The sequence below is a fragment of the Benincasa hispida genome, chromosome 9 (genome assembly GCF_009727055.1).
Source record: "Benincasa hispida cultivar B227 chromosome 9, ASM972705v1, whole genome shotgun sequence".
Lineage (NCBI taxonomy): Eukaryota > Viridiplantae > Streptophyta > Magnoliopsida > Cucurbitales > Cucurbitaceae > Benincasa > Benincasa hispida.
This window is the reverse complement of record NC_052357.1, coordinates 54087695-54111031: the sequence shown is the minus strand read 5'-3', so window position 1 is coordinate 54111031 and position 23337 is coordinate 54087695. Positions and strand designations below refer to the sequence as shown.

General features: G+C 39.5%; 1 protein-coding gene across 2 annotated transcripts in view; it reads right to left on the bottom strand.

Annotated features, from left to right (window-relative positions):
- The window catches only part of LOC120085733 (pentatricopeptide repeat-containing protein At4g04790, mitochondrial-like), a 35699-nt gene that overhangs the window by 2681 nt on the left and 9681 nt on the right, over positions 1-23337 (bottom strand). The window contains exons 5-10 of one of the 2 annotated variants that reach the window (XM_039041900.1): positions 19821-19885; positions 18371-18478; positions 18103-18216; positions 17283-17378; positions 17065-17163; positions 751-870 (exon numbers count right to left, since the gene is read on the bottom strand). In XM_039041900.1, coding sequence (XP_038897828.1) covers positions 751-870; positions 17065-17163; positions 17283-17378; positions 18103-18216; positions 18371-18478; positions 19821-19885 — 602 coding nt within the window. The remainder of the gene's footprint in view (positions 1-750; positions 871-17064; positions 17164-17282; positions 17379-18102; positions 18217-18370; positions 18479-19820; positions 19886-23337) is intronic. The other variant, XM_039041901.1, reaches the window with a different exon arrangement.

Genomic DNA, 23337 nt, shown 5'->3' with positions numbered 1-23337 from the left:
CAGAAGAGAGGCGACTTTCTATTCGCAATGGAAAACTCACATTGAAGTTGACCTATGCATTAGTTCAAGAATAAAGTCCCATTTAATATCCATCAACTTAAAAGAAACATTAATAAAAAATAAATAAATAAAATAAAAAATTGTGTGCTGGAAAGAGACACAATGCATAATCATAGGTCAAATTATATAAATTAACAATTGAATTAATTTTTTTTCGAGTACAACAATTAGAAGGTGGAAGATTCGAACCTCTAACATCTTGTCCAAGACTTAAGAATGTATCCCCTTGTATTAGTTGAACTATGCTCAAGTTAATAACAATGAAATTAAATTACTTTATGAAATAAAGATAAAATTCTAAATCACAATACTCCAAATTTTGCTTGTCAAAACCTGCTTGATATAACGTATACAAAAATTCAAATTATCCATATTGCAGAACTTCGTAAGAATGCTAGCTAGTTGTGGTTCGAAACTAGGATGAATATTCTTGATCACTTTATTTTTCCTATCGTCTACACTTCTATTCTCCCTATCATTTTGAGAGGCTTTTAGTATGTCAAATACTTTAGTGATATTAGACTAGGTTTAACAAATCCTTGTATTCAAGAACTGGAGGAGAAAAACATCAAGTACGAAAGGCAATAATTGTTTTTCGAAAGGCATAAAAACTAGGCAAATAATATCAACGTGTTTTAAAATTTGGTCACAAGCAAAATTAGAAATAAAATTTGAAGAATTCTGTTATACCTTGACAATATCCTCCTCACATTCAGAATTGCTGATCAAATAGCTGAAAGTCAGGAAATCTGGTTGTACACCCGCAAGTTCCATTTGCTTGAGAACCTTAAATCCATCAGAAGTGTTCTTCTGCAGAGTACTTGGAAGAATTAATTATAGGAGTCCAGATTAATACCGTTAAATTTGGAGGGAATAATTTCTCATTAAACAAAAGATCCAAAAATGGATAAATATAACACAAGAAAATTTCTGCTGAGGAAACTAATAATAAATGGAAAAAAAACAATTAAAAAATAAAAGACTAATATTAAAAACTAAACACAATTATAAGTTCAACTGCATCTTCCCTTTCTTTATCTACACCGAACCATGTCTCGATTAACCAAGCACCAGCAAATGGGTTTCAGTTGGCACCTCTTCGTTTCCAGCGACACCCCCGACAGCAACAGGCCCACCATAAAACCTCTCCAGAGAAAAGGAAATATCCTACTGGTATAAGGCTATCAACATTCTTATTAGCCCTAAAGAAGACTTCATCCATAACCCTCTCCAGCATCTTCTTCAAACTCAAGAAGCCCTCCACCCAAGTCAACCACCAAAGAGACAACGCCTTTAGTTCTAAGGAAAGGGGACATACAAGTTCGTGATCCATCATCCAGAGAATGCCAATCTCCAGCCCTCAACTACGGACTTAAAACCCCATTTGGAATTATATTTTCAATTTTTGGAGTTCGACATTGAATTAAATTTGATTAGATAATTAAGTTTATATTTAGTGATTTGGATTTGTGGATTATTTTTGTGGGAGATTGAGAGGTTAAAGCGGAAAAGGAAAAGAAAAAAATATATATATGTATTTTGGGTGTTGACTGGTCAAATTAGGGTTTGCCTTAATTTTAAAATATATATATATATATAGATAGATAGATAGATAGATAGATAGATTTAAGGTTTAAATAAATAAATAAAAGAAATTTAGTTTTTCCCTCCTCTCCACACCTACAGCTGTGAGTCCCTTCCCCCCAATCCACAACTTTTTCTTCTCTTCCATTCGCAATTGTGCACAACCCTCAACCCCCAGATCCGCCACCCACACGAGAAGCTCCAAATCTGTCATCCCGCGCCACTCCGACCATGCCAGCCGTGGGTTCTCTCAGGTGTGACCTAGCGCCGCTCGTTCCGCCGTAGTTTCAGATCGCATCGTGATCCAGCTGCAGCCCACTTGATCTCCAGCCACGATCTCCAGCCGCCTCACTCACCTGCTAGCGCCACCGCTAGAGTCTAGCCGCCTGATCTAAAGCCGCGACGCTGTCCACAGTCGTTCGTAGCCGGTGCTCGACGTGGCCGTTCGTGTGGGTTTTCGTCGGGTCGTCCGTTCGTTGCAACGTCCGCCTTTTGGTCTGCCGCACTCATCCACCGCCGACCGTTGGTCACTGCCACTGAGTCATCACTTTACATTGCCAGATTTTCAGAGTTCGACGTGTTTTGGTGAGTTGATGAGATTTCATTGGGTTGTTTCCGATCTACTGGTATGTGGTTAGTTTAATTGATTTTCAAGTGTGTCCATGGTAGGTTGGTTTAATTTCAGTTTTCTCACACCGCCTTGATCATAGATTTAATGTTCTGGAAGAATTCGAAGAATTTTGAAGAAATTATCAGCAAGGTTGGGTCTACAATCGGTGAGTTTTGTTGGATTCTTGTTTAATGGCAGATTACCCATTAAGCTTTGCGCTGGTTTAAGTTTGTTACTCACAATGCTTGTGTTAGATTGGAGCTTTGAAGGACTTTGAGGCACTGTTCAGAAACCGTTGGGTTTTTGTAGGTTATCTTAAGTTTAATTGTTGGGGAATTTAGTCATTGTCTTACTGGTGATTTGTGCATAGGCTGGACTACTTGGTGGACGTCTTTGAGTGAAATCTTGGATTGATCTTGTTTTGACCTCCATTTGGGTAAATGGTTTAAGGATAGTTGAGGTAAAGTGTGTTGGAAATTTATACTTTATTGGATGAAACTAATTATGGTTTATGTTTTAGGCTTTGGATTGAGAAGTTTGATAAACAAAGGCACAAAATCGTTTGGATTTACTCTAAGTCAAGTGATTTACTATTGGTTCACACTCGAACCCAAATTGATGTTAAGACTGTGATTTCACTGAAAGCATGATTCTATTTTGATGGGTTGAATTGCTATGACTTGCTATGGTTGGACTATTGAGGATGTTCTGGAAACTTGTGTTTATGTTACGGAACATATGATATTATGTGAATGATTTACTACCTTTGAATGATGGATGGACTGCTGAGACTGTTCTGGAAACTCTTGAGTGAGTATGTTTGAAGATTATGATTACATGCTTATGACTATGTTAGACTGATGGTGACTGTTAGCATTCCTAACGAGCTGTGTACATCCCTTGTGTATGTTTTGGCATCCTTATGGGATCGCCACCTATATTTATGATTTTTTTTTTTTTTTTGTCTCTTGTCTTCAGGTTTGCCCCTTATGCCTATGTTGGGATGCACATTTGTCTTGTTAAGAAGACTAACCTGTACACCTAGTGGGCCCAGTAGTGGGTCACTTACTGAGTCTTTTTATACTCAATCTTTTCTCTACATGTTTTTTTTTCCAAATAGAGGTAAAGATAGACTGGCGAATAACAAGAGAAATCTGTGACAGAGCCATTGGGACTTAATATCGCTTCCGCACATGATTTTCTCAAAGTGTTATGTTTTGTTTTAGAGTCAAATATTTAAATTATTCGATTGTTTTAGTCAGTTATTTATTTAATTTATTTTGAAATGGATTAGGGGTACCCCGAACAACGTTTTTTTTATTTATTATTTTAGAGCTTTATTTAATGAAAAAGTTTTATTTCTTTTATTGGATTTTTCTTCTAGAAATATGTTTTCAAGGTTATGCATGCATGTAGTGGTGTCCTTGTAGTATATTAGAAAGTTGGATCGTTACAGATAGACTCTCAATCATAGAGTGAAAAGATTAAAAAGTACTTGATATTTCAAATTTTTCCTTCATCAGATATGTCGGTTAATGATAGAGGTTATGAAGCAACATGCTCTTCATATATTTTGAACTCTAAAAATAATAAAATAAAATAAAAACAAGACTGAAAGTACAAGAGGATTATACTTGTCAAGGACTTGAAAGTGGAACAAGACTGAAAAACAAAACTAACATAATTTTTTTTTTTAAAAGGAAACGATTCTTTATATTAAATAAATGGTGAGCTAAAACTCAAAGTACAAGAGGATTATACAATGAGCAAAAAGCATAAGGATCAGCTAGTGCACCCGGGCATCTCAACTAGGTTGACACCCCCTTAGCGCACTCATCATATCCAGAGAACAGATCATCATTGACTAATGGGAAAATAAAAAAGGTTGAAAAGTAGCCAAACACAATACAAACAGCTTAACAAGACCAAAACAGTGGCCGGAAAAAGAGAGAACTACAAAGTAAATAGAACAAAGGGAAAACAAGGTTGAAAAACAAGAGAAACAGCAGCTGATGAAGCTGAGATCCGCCATTAGGAGGGGAGATAAAAGCTCTACAGTTGAGGTTGAAATCCATAATACTATAGCTATTAAAGTGTTTGGCAAGGGTGCACCAAGAAGAAGCAAGACGACGGGCAGACTCAAAGCAACTTTGGCACCCAAGAGACTTATCATTAAACACCCTCTGGTTTCTCTCAAATCATAATTCTGCCATTAAAGCCTTAACCGCATTAAGCCAAAGTAAACAGATGGAGTTCTTAAAGCTTGTTCCAATTAAAAGTTGCTGCACATTTCCCAGGAAGTCGCTGCTCATCACCCATGTTAGATTGAAGATGGACAGTAAGTTCTCCTAGCACCAAGCTGAGTAGGAGCACAGTGGAGAGGATCTTCGCCAAACTGAAGGCACAACGGGCATATAGAAGGGGAAAGGTAATTAGAGGGAAATTTGTGTTGTAAAACAAAGGCTACATTCAGCTGGCCAAAGAGCATGATCCAAATAAGGATGTTAACCCATCGAGGGCTATTTGGCTTCCAAAGGGCCAAGAAGAGAGCATTATCCAAAGGGGAGGAGGGGGAAATGTGGTTTTTTAGGGAATTGACCGTGAAGCTGCCCTTGACTGTTAAAGACCACACCCTTTTGTCGAAAGCAACTAAGACTCTCCTTGCTGCAATTTTCCCAAGCACCTTGAAATTCAAGCACCTCATCATCTTTTAATAACCGGCGAAAAGAAATTGACCATGAGGCTAAAAGACTGTCCCAATGGTCAGCTACGGATCCTTTTGGAAAAATGGTGATTCTGAAAAGACTAAGAAACAAGATATTAAAGGGAACCACTCCTTCTCATGGGTCTAGCCAAAACGCAATCCGGCTTCCATTTCCTAACTTGAACGTGGCCAATGACTCAACTTTCAGCCAAGATCTTGAGATACTTACCCAAGGGCTTCTCAAGCTCCTACCACCTTTGCCCGTCGTGTGCCAATTGAAAGAGTCTTTACCATGAATGCTTCTGACTACTTTGCCCCAAAAAGAACCCTCCTCATCAAAGTATCTCCATCCCCATTTTGCTAGAAGGGCTACAGAATTAGAAAAGGACTCATGACAAGAGTTCAAAGAAAGACTTAGAAGATGTTCTCTCTTTAAAAAAAAAAAAGGGAAAATTAGAGATAATTATGTTGCTTAGCACTACTAATCACATTTCCTGAATCCACTCCATGAAATTCACACAAATTTAAATGAAACTTAGAGATACTATTCAAGTCACTCATGAGTTTCCTTTTTTACCACATTCCTGTGACTTCACACAGAGATCCATCTAAATTCAAACCGATGAATGATCGGGGTGTAATTTGAATTAATAAAAACCATTGATGTTGTCAGTCATGTGGTATGATGCTTTGAAGTCTACAATCTATGATTTTTGTTTGTTGCACAAAATACATACAAGAGAAGACAATATCCTAATGAGCAAGGTCAGTATGTTTCATCATGGTAAGAGAGAAAAGAGTAGACTGACGAGATTGAGCAATTCATAATGGCAACTAGCAAGAGAGACACCAAACCAAAAACAAATTTCAATATTTGCGACTTGGCAACTTTACCAAATGCAGGCAGCCCAGACGGACTGGAATGCAAGCAAAGATAAAAACAGCACAAACATGTAAATGAAGATTTGAACTTGCAAACAAATAGCCTACAAAGTACATCTGATTAGAACTTGCAGACACAGAAACCCACAAATGTAGATCTGATTTGCAGTGAAGATAGACACACAACAGAAACTGAGATCGAATACAAACAGTGACCCATGAAGGTGTGACTAAGAATATGAATTAGATTCTTACTGATGTAGTTGTATTGTTGACTAGTTGTAGTTGAATTTAAGACGTTAGAATTGAATTAATTGTATCTTGAGGCTTTAACCTATTGTAACAACCAGCTGTAACAGAAGCAGTTTATTACCTTCTTTAACAGGTATCTTCCTTAGGTTGACCGGCTCCCTAGGTTAACCATCACCTAATGTATGTAAATAGGCCTTTGTGCCTTCATTTCTAGTCATTAATAAAAGAAGTATTCTTGAATTCTTGAAGCAATACATCAGCTGGTATCAGAGTGCCGATCCAACACGAACTCTTCTTGGATCTCAATCTCAAATGGACGCGGAAGCATCCTCTTCAACCAAAGCTGTCGAAGCTCGTTTGTTAACAGTGGAGAAGTTTATCATCGAAATGAGAGGTGAAATGGGTGAGTTATGATCCATGTTAGCCCAAGTTCTTAGCCGAATGAACATTCAGACCGGAGGGACAGTCACGAATATGTGGAAATACCAAACAAAGGTGGAATCCGGATCCAAGAACCTCAAGATTCTGGTATGAATAAGGCGAAAGGTGAAGAAGTGGCCATCCTTGATAAACAAGAACCACCAAGAAACTATGGGAAGACCAAGATTAACGAAGTATTTCATCAAGAAACCAGACAAAACAGAAATCAGCTCCAAGAAACCTATACCAAGCAAGATTCAGACCCCAAGAACTTCAAGGAGGAAGCTGTATGTTGCAAGATTCTGATTCTTCGAATGAAGGAGAGAGCTACTTGGGTGGTTTACAAGAGAGAATGGGTTTTCACCGTGGAGGACAACTAGTTCATCATAGTAATACTGAGTACAAGATGAAAATCGACCTCCCTAGTTTTGATGGACGGTTGGATGTAGAAGAATTTCTTGATTGGGCTTCAAAGGTAGAAAACTTCTTTGAATATACCAACATTCCGGATGTCAAGAAAGTTAAACTTGTAGCATTCAAGTTTTAAAGAGGTGCATCGGCTTGGTGAGATCAACTTGAAACCAATCAGCTTTACTATGGTAAATCTCCAATAAAATCTTGGCCGAAATTCTTGAAATTAATGAAGAAAAGGTTCCTTCCCTTAAACTATCAACAAAGACTTTACAACCAATATCAACGTTGTAAACAAGGGGATCGATCTATCTTTGATTACACGGAAGAATTTCATAGACTTGGTGCTCGGAATAACCTTCCTGAATTAGAACAACAATTGGTTTCAAGATTCATTCTTGGCCTTCGAAAAGAGATTCAAGAAGTTGTCAAGTTACACCCGGTAGCATATTTGGCGGATGCCATCACTCTTCCAACAACAATTGAAGAAAGCACCAAGCTGAAACCAACAAAGACCTATCAAAGAAGAAAACCTTGGGAAAGGCAGCAGCAATCTTTCAAAAGAGTAACCACTGATCAGCCACGGCTGAATGCTTCGGGGGCAATAACAAACCAACAAACCAAGAAGGATGAGGTTCCTCCTGAAACCTCAAATGCCCGAGGGATTGAAAGCATCACCGCCAAAAGGAACTCGAATCCTTATCAAAGGGCAACACTAGGCAAATGTTTTCGATGTGGGCAACAAGGCCACTTGTCCAATGAGTGCCTTCAACGGAGAACTTTAGCCATTCAAGAAGATGCCTTTGATGAAGCTGACTATGATGAGGACAACTTAGATGACCTACAGTGGTACAACTAGATGACATCGACCAACTTTCTTGTGTTCTTCAACGAGTCTTGATAACTCCTAAGGCAGAAAACCATTCCCAAAGGCATGCTCTTTTCCGCACGAGACGCACGATTAATGGAAGAGTTTGCCAAGTAATCTTAAACAGTGGAAGCACTGAGAATAACGTCTCCAAAAAGCTAGTTTCTGCCCTTAACCTTACAGCTGAACCACACCCCAATCCTTATAAGGTAAATTGGATTAATAAAAGAGGAGAAACAGCAGTCAAGGAGATTTGCACAATACCTCTGTCCATCGGCAATGTATATCAAGATCAAATTGTGTGTGATGTTCTTGAAATGGACGTCTGTCGTGTCCTCTTAGGCCGACCATGGCAATACGACAATAGAGCATCACAAGGAACGAGATAATATGTACGAATTTAGTTGGATGGGAAAAAAGGTGGTCCTCCTCCCCATCGGTGGTGAGCAAGTCACCACAAATAAGGTACCTTCTTCCTCAACTAAACAACTTTTTCTATTATCTTAGGGTAAGGATCTTTTACACTCTAAAGAACACTCTCTTTTAGCCTTTATAGTAAAGCAAGATCCTTTTGACCATCTAGATCCACACATTTCTCATTTATTAGAAAAATTCCCCTCTATTTTAGAAGAACCAAAAACTCTACCTCCCCTTAGAAACATACAGCACCACATTGATTTAATTCCGGGTAGTATTACCCCACTATCGCATGAGCCCTAAAGAATATGAAGCTCTACATAATGAAATACCTAATCTCTTAGATAAAGCTCTACATGGCATTCCAAAAGGCATAGTTCCAGATCGAGATGTCAAATTCATGAGTTATTTGGCGTTCCCTATGGAAAAAATTCAGCACTACTCTCCTTTTTAGCTCAACTAGCCATCCACAAACTGATGGACAAACAGAAGCTACTAATCGTACACTTGGTAACCTCCTACGTTGTTTGAATGCAGACAAACCCTGTCAATGGGATCTCACACATGCGCAAGCAGGATTTGCTTTTAATAATATGGTCAACCGTTCTACTGGAAAATGTCCCTTTGAAATTGTTTACACTCGAGTCCCGAGATTTACCTTAGATCTTGCCAACTTACCTATTTCAGTTGACCTAAGTGCCGAAGCAACTTTCATGGCAGATCAAGTGAAGCAAATACATGAAGAGTTTCGCCAACCCTTAGAGAAATCTACTACTGATTACAAATGTAGCGCTGGTGAACATAGACGACCTGTTGATTTCAAAATTGGAGAATTGGTTATGGTACATTTGAAGAAAACTAGATTGCCTAAAGGACAACATTCCAAACTCACCAACAAAAAGATCGGCCCTTTTCCTATCCTAGAGAAATTGAATCCTAATACATACCGCATAGATCTTCCACCAGCAATGAAAATCAGCTCAACATTTAATGTTTCAAACATATATCATTACCATCCTCCCGATGAATTTGAACTCACTTAGCCAAACTCGATGGCGCGATTTTTTTTCTCGGGCGGGTAGAGTTGATGTAGTTGTATTGTTGACTAGTTGTAGTTGAATTTAAGTTGTTGTAAGAATTGAATTAATTGTTTCTTGAGGCTTTAACCTATTGTAACAACCAGCTGTAACAAAAGCAGTTTATTACCTTCTTTAACAGGTATCTTCCTTAGGCTGACCGGCTCCCTAGGTTAACCACCACCTAATGTATATAAATAGGCCTTCATGCCTTCATTTCTAGTCATTAATAAAAGAAGAATTCTTGAATTCTTGAAGCAATACATCACTTACTTTGGTTTATGTATGAATTATCTGTTATGGGGTGGGTAGCAGTTGATCAAAAAGTTTTTTTCATTAGGAATTCAGGCAAAGGAAACTGGATTACTATTGAAGAACGGAGAGGTGCTAGGGTGAGTAATGTGGATTTGGATCTGGGGACGGTAGTGTGGGTCCGGGATTGTTTGAACTCAATGGTGGCCTCGAAGGCTTTAAATGGTTTTTGGCGGAGAAGAAGACTGGACTCAGCCACCATGTTTTTCCAAGTGTTATCGAACTCAGGGGTCGCCTTGCCTTGGTATCTTTGAAATCTTTCAAAGGTAGAACAACTCAAATATTCATTCCAGAGGGACACAAGAAAAAGTTGGAGCGCGATTGCAAGAGGGATTACTGGTTTCTTGCCCCGTCCCAACCCTCCAGCAGTTGCAAAGAAAAGGGAGCTACGAAATGGTCCACTGGACTTTGTCGAGGCTGTGACGAAAGAACAAGGAAGGGGCAGAGTGGGTTGTGCGAAGTCTGACCTGAAGAGTAGAACTGAGGAGTTGTTTCCGATTGGGTCTGTGACTTTGCGTTTGACTTGTCAGCGGCAGTTTTGGTGGAAAGATTGAGAGTTGAGGTTAGCTAGAATAAGGTGGAGAAATGGTTGTTGGATGGAGTGGGCCAACTTCTCTCCTTTCTTCCGTTCTGTGGAAACCTAGCGGTTTGTGTGTGATAGTGAAGAGTCTGCTAAAGCTTTTCTCAGTAAGGAATTCGGGGACCTCAGGGATTACGTTTTGGTTTCAGCTTGGAATTTTCAATTGGTGGCTGAAGGAAGGAAGTCGGTTTTCACAGGTGGCTGGGTTTCGATCTTAGACATCCCTCCTTTCTTAAGAACAAAGGATTTTGTAGCTGAATTGGCAAATGGGAGTGGGGGCTTGCAGGAAGGTGAGAGGCCTCGAGTTCTGGAGTCGTGGGAGGAGGAGCTTTGGTTTCATGCTAAAGGAAACTCTAATGGTTTCATTCCCACAGTCTGCTTGGCCAACTATGGAGGTTTTTCTTTTCCGATCAGGTTTGCAATTGATCGACGGGGAACAGAGGCATCGAAGGGAGGGTTGAGGAATTCTCCAGTGTTGTCAGGTACGATTCAACTAACCCCGCCCTCCACTCGTCAGAATTTTCAGGCGCAGCAGGGAAGCAGGGCCACGGGAGTGTTGTGGGGGTCTCAAAGGAAAAAGATGATAAGTGTAATAGGCTTTCATCCTCGTTTGGCCTTCAACTGAGGAGGGGTTGTCCAAGCCCACTTGAACACCTAAAGAAAGAAGCTCTCTGGTTGTAGGCCAACCCACTCACAGGCTTGGAAAAGAGGTTCTCAAAGATTATCCTGTGGAGGCCTTGACCCAAGGGCTCGAAGAGAGGAAAGTTTTGGGCTAGGAAGAAGACATCGACGTGGACCCCTCTAACCCAACCCATGAAGAAGATGAGTTTGATCCATCCGACCTGTCACTGGCAAGTATCCCAGACAACAACTCGTTCCTTTCTTTTGCCTTCATCCCCAAACGTAGTCCGTCGCCTGTGGGTGGTTTTAGCGCCATAGAGGCAAACGTTCAAAGGAATTCAGTGGTGGTTGGTAAGGCAGTTGAAACTGCTCCTCCCCTAGCGGCTGGAACCCTTTGTGGGAGTCACTTTATAAAAGAAGATGAAGGGGGAGCTTGGGTTAATGTAAGTTCCATTGGAGGAGATCAGATGGATAAGGGGCAGCTTTCCCGGCTAATTTCTCAGACGTTGTCGACTGGTTCCATCAGTCAGGTAAATACCTCTACCCCTTCCTTTGAATCTTGTTCCTCCAAGGGATGTTGTGGAGTCGAGTCAGAAGGGGGTTAGGTTTTGCAGTCCTGAGGGGTTTGTCTTGAAACCTATGACGTTGGGTGAGTCATCGGGGGCGGTTGGGAGAAAGAGTGATTTCTATCCTTCTTTTATGTATCCTTCTCCCAACACTTTTCAAAATTCCGGTGGAACCTTTCCCCTTTTGCCAGTTTATTCCTTAGGTGTGGGGAGTTCTGAGGGTGCTTCATGGTCTAAAGCAGCAAATGTTAGGGTAGCGGGAGGCTCCTTGACTCTTGCCCATTGGGGTTTTGTTGGGAGATCCATATTCTTTTTCCAATCCCTTCTGATGTCGTACTCTTTGGTGAACGGGGAACCTAGTGGGAGCTAGCCCTATGGATGGAGAGCTTTGACTTTGGTGAGAATTAATAGGGTGGAAGCTGAGGAGGATAATCCTGTGACAGTTTCTAAAGGAAAAAAGAGGGTGGGGAAGAAGACTAAAGGGAACGGCAGTCACAAAGTGGTGTGTGAGTTGCGGAAGCTTGAAAGCCCGATCAATTATGAGCGGAAGAAGGCTTCTAAGGAAGTGGGCACACCCCTGTCTCAATATTGAAAATCATTTCATGGAATGTGAAAGGGGCGGGATAAGAGGAGGTTGATTAAGGAGGTTTTAAGACAAGAAAAGTCGGATATCGGGGTTTTGACAGAGACGAAGTGGAGTGATTATGATTTCCGATTCATCGGAGGAGTTTGGAAATCTAGAAGGATCGAGTGGGAGAGTATTGATTCGGTGGGGAAGTCCGGGGGTATCCTTTTCTTGTGGAATAGTCGAGTTCTTGCAGTTTTGGAAGTGATTAAAGGAGATATTTCGCTCTTGATTTCTTTTAGGCGGAAGGATAAGGAAATCATTTGGGTGACGGGCGTGTATGGTCCTCCTCGTATTCGTGGGAGGGATCGGTTTTTCAATGAGTTGGGAGATCTCTTCGGCTTATGCAGTTCGAACTGGTGTATGGTGGGAGATTTCAATATGACTTATTCTCCAACTGAGAAGGCCCCAATGGGGAGAAGAAATAGATCCACTCGAAAGTTTAATGACTTTATTGAGGGAGGTAAGTGGATTGACCCGCCTTTGCTTAACGATAAGTTTACTTGGGCCAACTGTAGAGTGAGAAATAGAATTGACAGTTTTTTGTTGTCAATAGAGTGGGTTAAGGTGTTTGGGGAGGTTAGGTAGGTGTTGGGCCCAAGAATCACTTCGAATCCTTGGCCTATTATCCTAACAGCAGGGTGCCTGAATTGGGGGCCAACCCCTTTTCGTTTTCAGAACATGTGGCTTCAACATTCCCCTTTTAAGACTCATTTTCCCAGTTGGTGGAAAGTCCCCCTGCAAGGAAGCCCGGCTTATGGGCAAGTTGAGGTCTTTGCAAGGGAAGCTTAGGGCATGGAACAAGGAGGTGTCTGGAGATGTTAAAGTTCAGAAAAAGGAGATTATGGCCAAGATTAAGGAGTTTGACGAGATGGAGGTTGAGGATTTGTTGGATGAGTCTTTGAAAGCTGAAAGGGATGGACTCAAGATCCTTTTGGCGGAGGTGATTAGAAAGGAAACGGTTAGTTGGAGACAAAAAGTTAATGTGGAGTGGGCTAAAGATGGCGATGGCAACACCACCCTTTTCCACAGAGTAACTAGTGGGCGGAAGAGCAGAAATAGGATTAGGCCTGTGATTAATGAGCTCAGTGAGTCTTTAAGAGACGAGAAGCAAATCGAGGAGGAAGTCATATCTTTTTTCTCTCAGTTGTATGGGCCACAGGTTCTTGCTAAACCCTTTGTTCATGGGATTGACTGGAACCCCATTTCTGCAGGAGAGAGGGATGGTTTGTCTGAACCTTTTACGGTGGAAGGGATCAAGGCGGTGGTTTTTGGGGTGCTATAGTTCTAAATCCCCAGGTCCGGATGGGTTTTCAATGGCTTTTTATCAAGAAAATTGGTTATTACTTAAGGAGGATTTGGTTAAAGTCTTCCAAGAATTCTATGAAAGATGCATTCTTAACAAGCCCATTTCGGAAACGTTTGTTTGTTTGGTCCTGAAGAAGGAGAACGGGGTGAAGGATTTTAGACCTATTAGTCTCATTATGAGTGTTTACAAAATCCTTTAGAAGGTTCTGGCTAATCGGCTGAAAAGGGTGCTCCCTTTGATGATTTCTAACACCCAAGGGGCTTTTGTTGCCGAAAGGCAAATTTTTGGATCAAGCCCTCATTGCTAACGAGGTGACTGAGGATTATAGAGCTAGAAGGAAGGAAGTTGTGCTTTTCAAGATTGATTTTGAAAAAGCTTGACCATGTGGATTGGAATTTTTTGGATAAGGTGATGGAGAGGAAGGGTTTTGGTTATAAGTGGCGAATGTGGATGTGGGATTGTCTGAGGAATGTTAGTTACTCTTTCCTTATCAATAGAAGCCCCAGAGGTAAAGTTACGGTCACGAGAGGTCTTAGNTCTGGCTAATCGGCTGAAAAGGGTGCTCCCTTTGATGATTTCTAACACCCAAGGGGCTTTTGTTGCCGAAAGGCAAATTTTTGGATCAAGCCCTCTTGCTAACGAGGAATGTTAGTTACTCTTTCCTTATCAATAGAAGCCCCAGAGGTAAAGTTACGGTCACGAGAGGTCTTAGGCAGGGAGATCCCATCTCTCCCTTTCTCTTCCTCCTCGTGGTGGATGTTTTAAGTAGGATCGTGAGTAAGTGTATGGAAGGCAATGTCATTAAGCCGTTCAAGTGGGGGTGGATCAGATTCCCCTTTCTCACCTGCAATTTGCTGATGATACGCTCTTCTTTTTCTCTGAAAAGGAGAAATCGTTCTTATGTTGAATCATGTTTTAGCCTTCTTCGAAGAAATGTCGGGGTTGAAGATCAATAAGGGAAAACGTAGTGTTATGGGAATCAATTGTGATGAGGAAAAACTCAAAAGGTGGGCGAAGTGGATTGGGTGTGACGTTGGGTGTCTCCCTTCTTCTTATCTTGGTCTTCCTTTGGGTAATAATCCAAAGTCAATCACTTTTTGGGACCATGCTGTGGATAAAGTTTGGAAGAGGTTAGCCTCTTGGAAGAAAAGTTTTTTCTCTATAGTAGGAAGGCTCACCCTAATAAAGCCTATTTTGAGTGGTATTCCTAATTATTACTTTTCCCTCTTTAGAGCCCCATGTGAGATGTGTAAGGGTTTAGAGAGATTAATGCGGGACTTTTTGTGGGAAGGGGTTGACGAAGGGAAAGATAAAGGTTCCCACTTGGTAAGGTGGGAGATCATTGCAAAGTCGGTTGCTAAGGGGGGATTGGAAATTGGGAATTTAAGGATCCATAACAAAACTCTTTTAGCCAAATGGATGTGGCGCTTCATCTCTGAACCTCTCTATGGCGTAGGATCACTGTGAGTAAACATGGCCCCATCCTTTTGATTGGTTGTCCAAATGGGTTAAAGGTTCTAACCGGAATGTTTGGAAAGGGATTTCAAAAGAGCTTCCCTCTTTCTCTCTTTTGGTCCGTTGCATGATGGGAGAGGGGAGAGACACCTACTTTTGGGAAGACCTTTGGGTGGGAGAGAGACCTCTCTGTTTTTCGTTCCTTTGGTTGTATCACTTGTCTTCCCTCAAAAACCATTTCATAGCCCATTTTTTAGTATCGTCGGGGAGATCTTGTTCCTTTTCTTTTGGTTTCTGTCGTTCTCTTTTCGATAGAGAAACAACGAACGTAGTTGCTCTTCTTTCTTTAATCAAGAACCACCCCTTTTGTTTGGGTAGAAGAAATGTGAGAATTTAGAGCCCCAGTACTTTGGAGGGCTTCACTTGTAAGTTTTTCCTTCAGAATTTGGTTAGCCTGCCCCCTCAGGTGAGTCGGTTTTTTCAGTGCTTTGAAGGCTTAAGATCCCTACGAAGGTGAAGTTTTTTTTCCTGGCCTCATGCCAATACATTGGATAGGCTTGCTAGGAAATTTCCCTCACTTGTTGAGCCTTTCTGTTGTATTCTCTGCCGCCTGTCGAAAGGTAGAGGAAGATCTGGATCATATTCTTTGGTGGTGCGGTTATGTGAGAAACGTTTGGGATTCTTTTCTTCATACATTCGGTGTGTTGAGTGTTCGTAATGAAGATGACAGTGCTTCGATTGAGGAGTTCCTCCTCAATCCGCCTTATGGGGAGAAAGACCGTTTTCTTTGGAGTGCTAGCGTGTGCGCTATTGTTCGGGTGTTATGGGGGAGCATAATAGTAGAATGTTTAAGGGTTTGGAAAGGGATTATAGGAATCTTTGGTCTCTTGTTCATTTTCATGTTTCCCTTTGGGCTTCAATTTCGAAGACTTTTTGTAACTATTCTATAGGCATAATTTCGCATAGTTGGGACCCCTTTTTGTAAGGGTGTCCCCTCTTCTTGGGACTTGGTTTTTTGTATGCCCTTGTATTCTTTCATTTTTTTCTCAATGAAAGATGTTTATTCTCATTAAAAAAAAAAAATAAAAAAGAACAAAGGAGGACAATGACAATCTTGCCAAAAAAACACATTGCAAAATGTTAGGGCTCTAATACTATGTTAAATCACCACTAAATCCAAAATGTTGAGTTGATGGGTTAGTGTCAATATAATTTTATAAATACTTTAATGCTCTTCTACACTTGTGGACTTGAAAATTTGTACAAGTAGAAGTCAATATTAGTTGAGGAGGGAAAAGCATTATCGGAGTTTGAACTTTTTTTTTTTTTTTTTTTTGAAACACGGAAACAAACTTTTCATTGATAAAATGAAAGGAGGCTAATGCTCAAAATACAAGGACACAAGGTAAGCTTGAAAGCTAGGGATTAGTAAGCGCACCCAAATATCTCAACTAGGTTGACACACCCATAGCGCTCTCATAATATCCCATACATGAGTTTGAACATAGAACCTCCTTCTCTAATACCTTGTTATTTTTTTAGGGTGTAATGATTTCTCGTAAAACAAAAGAAGGGTAAATATAAGACAAGAAATTTCTACCAAGGAAACTAATTATGAAAGGAGAAAACTGTTAGGTATCAATAGTTCCTGCACTCAGAAAATTACCCAACAAGCTGGAATAGGAATTTACTCCCTTAGTTACCGATATTCAAGTATAAACAACCTGAATTACAACTCAAGCAAGACTCAATTAAGAAATGAATTCATCACAAGAAGAAGAAAATACAATAAAGAACCCGGGACCGGATAAGGGCTGATTCGAAAGCACCTCCCTCTCCCAAAAGCTTCAACGAGCTCCAAATTATTTTCCTAACTAAAATGATTCCCCTGAACCTCTTTTATCCTCAGCTGGGTGGCCCCCGCCTCATGTAACCTCTATTTCCGTGCCAACGTTCCCATTTATTCCCAACTTTCCTCTTTTGCCCTTTCTTTGGAACGTATGTATGTGGGGTCTTACAAAAACATTTTAAAAAAAATAAAATACTAATAGCTTAATCTAAACACAATTATATTACACACAAATCTATAAGAAGCAAGAGCCACCTATTGTCTAACTCTCTCATAACATAACTTCATCAAATGTTTATTATATTAAAAAAGAGAAAAAAAATACGTGCAATGGAAGTTCTTGATTGTAAGGAACAGAAAATACATGAAATATATTCACATATCATATATATGTTACACAGAGAGAAATAACTGAGGAAAAGGAAAAAGAGACCATAGATGATAAAACTAAGGAGGAAGGTACCTCTCGGAAGTATCCTGCCATGATAGGATTGTACATGTTAGCTGAAGGAATTAAGTTCATTTTCTCCGATTCCTTAAGCATGCCATAGGCACCTTTAAACTGCACAAAAGAAATTTAAAATTTTGTATCCATGAAAGTTCGATTTTTGAAATCCAAAAGATTTGAGCCCGCAAAATAGCCTGAAACGAAAACAAAAACAAATTTTGAGCAAGGATTACATCTTTCATCTTTACATGCAGACTTATCATGCCCCTGAAGGTTTCACTATCTGGCTTCAAGTTGTGGCGACATATGAGCGAATAGACTTGATGAACCTTGGCAATAAGCAGAAAGAGGGAAACATGTAGTGTTAAAACAATATTAATATTAAAAAGAATAAAAAAACAACACGCACAAGGATAAACCCACTTTTTTGTGTGTGTATTTCGATAAGAACATGGGGAAGATAATTTCTTTTTCTTTTCTTTTTTTCTTTTTTTTTTTTTTTTTTTTTTTGAGACAACATGGGGAAGATAATTGAAACAAGGAAATAAGGAAATCACATGGAAGCATAATTGCACATCAGTTACACATGAATGGATAAAAAGATATAATCTCACTGAAGTTCATTAAGATCCTCCTAACAATTAATAATATATAGAGAAGACTAGATAAAAGGCCAAATAAACAATGATGTGCGACAAAACAAGATAGGGGACTGAATGCAAAATCCGAAAATTGGATCGAATATAGAAACAAGGGGCAGGCTGGCAGCTGCCTACAATATTTGGCATTATCATGGGGCAAACCCATGTAGTGGCCGCATTGTCTTTTACCATATAGCATAAGTACAAATATTCAGTAAACCACATAATCACATTATTAACTTTCAAACTTATTCTATTACCCAAAGAAGATATGTAAGCTCAAAATATAAAGTGTACATATCAAGATGATCAGAAGCAAAAGCCAGAGATGTGAACAGAAGCAACCACATGACATACGGTATTAAGTTCACTTTAAATATTGACTAAAAAATTGAGAACACAAAACACTTACCAAATTATATTCACAGCCTTGATCCAAAGCATGTAAAATGGAGTGCAAGACCTCTGTTGATGGTGTGAAATCTGCATCACACATTTCATTTGCTATATCAAGAGCCACGTGAACCTACACCGGATTTAAAAAGAAAGAGCCAATTTCACAAACTGCACCTAAGAAATAATAAGACACAAATTTAAAGTATCTTATTCGAAACAAACGAAGGGTCTCACAAAAGTTCAAAAGAAATTTATGCTTAGCAGTCTTTTCTCTAATTCCATACCTTAAGTAAACCACAACAATAACAGATGAGCTTCTCATATGAAGCAGATGAAGGATTGATATCTAACTTCAAGTGCATGCTCTTGAACTTTGAAACCATATCCTCAATCTTCCACGTTATCAAAAACAAATTGAGAAATATATCAATAATAGAATATAAAAGTTGTTCCTTTAAAAAGAAAAAACCTCAAACATCCATCAAAACTCTCGTACATGTACAGCAACAACACCCAGACAAATACAGAAAGATACAACTGCAGAAAGACGAAGACCATGTACTGCAAACAATTGTTGCAAGTATGGTAGAAACCGTAATAAGACTTCAACAATAACTTGAAAGAAGAGAACCCCTCAATCTCAAGATTGGACACTTATAAAGACTGGAAAAGGACAAACAGGAGCAAATAGCCAACCCCAGGGAATGCTGATCATTAAAAGAACTACTGCTAGTTTAAACCTTCATTTTGTTAAAGCAAATTTTCAGTAGCTAACAGCTTCACAAATGAAAACAGTGTTCCTGTCACATCACAGTCACACATCCAATATACAGATACCCTTTTAATCATGTTAAGGATGAGAAAATTAGAAATTAGCTCCATTTTCTCTTAATAAAAATCAAGAACCTTCCAAGACACATTGAGAAGGCTCTAGATGAGTTGTTTTTTTTTTTTCCCTCCAGGTGGCTCTTGAGGTGCGCTTAGAATATGACACTGCGCTTTGGACAAAGGTACATGACATTGCTAGACTCATGGTCTGGAAAGATTCTTGGGTGCTCTTATTTTCTCTTTGCATATATTTCCCGCCTCGGTCAGTGAGGGGGCAATGAAAACACATGGAACTTGAGAAAAGTTATCAAGAGAGGGCAACCCTTAGGCTACTGAATGCAATCCCTTATCAGATGAAGAAACAAAGAACAACATGACCTTTCTCCCGCCCACAAATCCTCCCAAAAGGAGGTACGGACTTCAACGCAGCCTCCCATTTGACCAAGTGCACCTCACCATGAATTCCAATTTGTGGCATGGTCTTATAAGATTTAGAATGTGCTTCACTTTATAACCCTACTATAACTATTCTATTGTTTTAATTTTAACAATTAAGCCACTTTTATGTTTCACATTAGGCTTCTTGTTTGTGCTTATTTTGCACCTGTGTCAAGTATGAAGACCCCAAACCCAAAAAAAAAAAAAAATGGAAATGAAAGCTCGCTTATGTAAAATCATACATCAAACACAATGTGTTCTTATCGAAAGCAATTATTTCTTTTTCTTCTGTTTCATCATTTTTAATAAATTTTAAAAAACAAATAAACAAAATGACTTGCAAAATAAAATTTTGGAAAAGTTAAAGAGCACCCACTTCTAAAAACAATCAAACTGCCTGAGAAGCAGAAGTGCCTGAGAGATTTGTAGACTTAAGGAAAATACCAGCATCGTTCATGGGAATCTCACCGCTAGATTTGGAATGCTGACAGCATAACTATATATAAGATCTGGGATATTCTCTGCTCCATCCCCTGCAATTTCAATTCAGTAATTCAATATGGGCCTGAAGATGATAAAATATCTATGCAATAATGATGAAGCTATTAGATCTTTTTAGTGACTAGTGAATATCTGGTTTTTTTAGGGGAACAACTAGAAAATATCTGGTTAAAAGCCTAAGATATTCCTCCACTTTTATTATTAGCCTCTGCTCCTTCATTCAATTGCTTTTGAAGGGCACCATAAGCCTTAATAATTCACCAATAAGCTGTCCAGTGGGATTAACATAGACAGCATCTAAATAACCTCTATTCCTTCCGGTTCTGTAATCGATTTTCCAGCCAGTGCTAAGGAGCATTCCCCTGATCCTTTCGCGTAGGTTTTGTTTCTCTATTCCACTGCTTCGCTTTACTTTTCCTTCCTTTGCTGTACTTGGGGAAGTCTCTTCACATGGAATTTTTTCAACTTCACAACATGCCTTCTTGGTAGATTTGTGAGCTTCAACAACCTTTGTTTTGGGCTTCAATGACACACTGCTGTCACCTGAATCCCAACTGCAACCCTTTACATTTTTTGTTGATGCCGAAGTTTGAAAATTTGTATGGTCTTTCTCTGGCTTCGAAAAGAGGTCCTGTTTCACATTGGGCTTAGTTTCTGGGTGAAGTGAAGGAGAAACTAACACTTTCCTCTTCAGAGTATCTTCGGTCCTTAAACTCTTTCTTCTTTCTTCTAATTTGCGATGATCATACATATCTGTATGGTCTTTCTCTGGCTTAGAAAAGAGGTCCTGTTTCATATTGGGCTTAGTTTCTGGGTGGAGTGAAGGAGAAACTAACACTTTCCTCTTCAGAGTATCTTCGGTCCTTAAACTCTTTCTTCTTTCTTCTAATTTGCGATGATCATACATATCGGAAGCTCTGCTCACATTTTTCTTCTTGTTAACCATTACCTTTAAAACTCCATTTTTCCCCTGAACCGTGATTGCTTCATCAGAGTGACCCCTAAACTTATCTCTCAACAAGGGAGTCGGGAGGTGAGGTTCATCATTATCTGAGTCATAATTAATCTTTCTGGAAGGCCTGTCCCGATCAAAGCTATTGGTTTGTTCACCATACAAATGCTTTCTCTTGTCCACCAAAGCATGCTTGCTAGAAGAGGTTCCAAATTCCCTCTTGACACCACTTTGAGGCAGTTTCATGGAACCAACAAACTGTCTTTCTCGACTGTCATTAAAGTGCTTCCTCCGCCTAGTCTCACTAACAAGTTCATCATACTCGTTGAACTCAAAGACATCTAAGGTGTCCATATTTCTTCATAGACCATCTCCATCCATCCTGTTGATTGCATCATCATTAAGGTACTGCAACCTATCCTTTTTCTGATACCTCCTTTTACTCGCCGGAGTTGTCAGATTTTGCCGTTTGGGGTAAGATTTTGGGCGTTTTGGGTCTGTCCCTGGTTGACTCTTTGTTGCCCAATAAATTTCTGGCCTAAATCTTGTTGTTTTGATGTTAGATTTGGGATTTGGAGATCGTAGGCTCGCTGTCCAACAGTTTGGAGGTTGTTTCGGAGAAATTTTAGTGAGTAGCAAGACCTCGAAAGCCCCTTGACATCAGTAGTGCTTGCTGGAATTTGGGTCTTTAACCCTTGGAATTAAGTGTCACATAGGTTAAGCCTAAAAGTTCAAATTGACTTTTGGTTAAGGTAGTAGTGTTTGACTCAAGGTTTCTCAAAGCTAAAAGAGGAGATTAAATTATTTGTGCTAGATTTTGAGATAAGTGATTTACTACCGGTTCACTCTCGAACCCCAAGTTGATGTTAAGACTATGAATACACTGTAAGCATGTTTCTATTATGATGGAATATTCTGCCATGATGGACTCATATACGATTGTTGAGACTGTTCTGGAAACTCATGAATTATGCTACTATGCTTACTGTAGTATGATATGGTTTGATATGAATTTGGACGTTGTATGATGCATGATAGACTGATGGTGACTATTAGCACTCCTATCGAACTGTGTAATCCCCTGTGTATGTTTTGGCATCCTTATGGGATGGCCACCTACGATTATGTTATTGTGTCTCTTCGAAGCCACTACCTATGAAAGCGTGCCTTCGGGTTTGCCCCTTATGCCTATGCCTATACCTATGTCTATGCTTATGTCGGGATGCACACCTTTGCCTTGATAGGAAGGCTAACATGTACACCTATTGGGCCCAGTAGTGGGTCACTTACTAGGTATTTTTATACTCACTTTATCTACGTTTTTTGGATAAAGGAAAGGACAAAGCGACAAATGACAAGAAGAATCCATGACCAAGCCTTGGGACTTGTTATCACTTCTGCACATGTTTTTTTTATGTTTGTAAGTTTTAGCTTATAATTAAAATTTTAAATTCTTTGAATATTTCATTTGTTTTTTTAATTTTAATTAAAGTTAGGGGTACCCCGAGCAAAGATTTTATGTCTTTCTTTATAGGTATTACAATAAAATTTATTCCGTTCTTTCGAATTTAGTCAATTTTTTGTGAAAATGTCGTTCTGAGAATTATGCATGCATATAGTAACGGTCTGATTCTCATTCGAGAAAGTCGGGTCGTTACAATTTTGCTTAACATACTGCAACCTATCCTTCTTTCTAATACTTCCACTCTCATCCACGGCAACTTTCCCAAAAGAATTCAAACCATTACAAACCCAAATGGTTTCAGGACCAACCCATCTACGCTGAGGCAACAATACCTCATCACTGGACCCAGAATCACTCAAAACCAACCTAGGCCTCTTCTTCTCTTTCTTTGCATTAAGCAAACGTGAGCCTAAATTACTGGCGCCTCCTAATCCATCCTCTTTTTTTCTAACAATGAAGCAACCAGACAAGATCCTAGTTTTCACCAAAATCCCCGACAGACCCCCAGATTTCACACCGTCTTCCTTTTAAATCAACCCCCAACACAAGAACCCTAAATTACAAAATCTTCCTCCATACCCATATTGAGCTCGCCAGCAAACCCTAATTCAATTATCCCCAAAATCCTTCAATGAAAGTATGTTAAAAGACCCTTATTTATTGAAAAGTAAAACTGTAAGTTTACTGTTCAAACTTTCAGCTTAGTGTTTATTTAGTATCGGTTGAAAATAGGGTTTTTACTCTAGGGATATTTTTGTAATTGCTTCTAACTCTAGGGTTCTCTACAAGTCTATTTATTCACCCTGTTCTCATGTATTCAGTGTATTAGTTTTATAATAATAAAAGAAAAGATCTGTACCGTGGTTTTTCTCCCTGGTCTAAGGTTTCTACGTAAATATTGTGTTTTTTCTCTGTTATTATTATTTTCATCATGGTATCAGAGCAAAGGGACGAAATCCTAGCCATTATGGAAGAAAACCATCCACAATCGCCTTCCGCTGGTGGATCTTCAAGTTTTGATATGCAAACCGCTATTAGGGTTGCGGTTAAGCAGTGTTTTCAGTCTG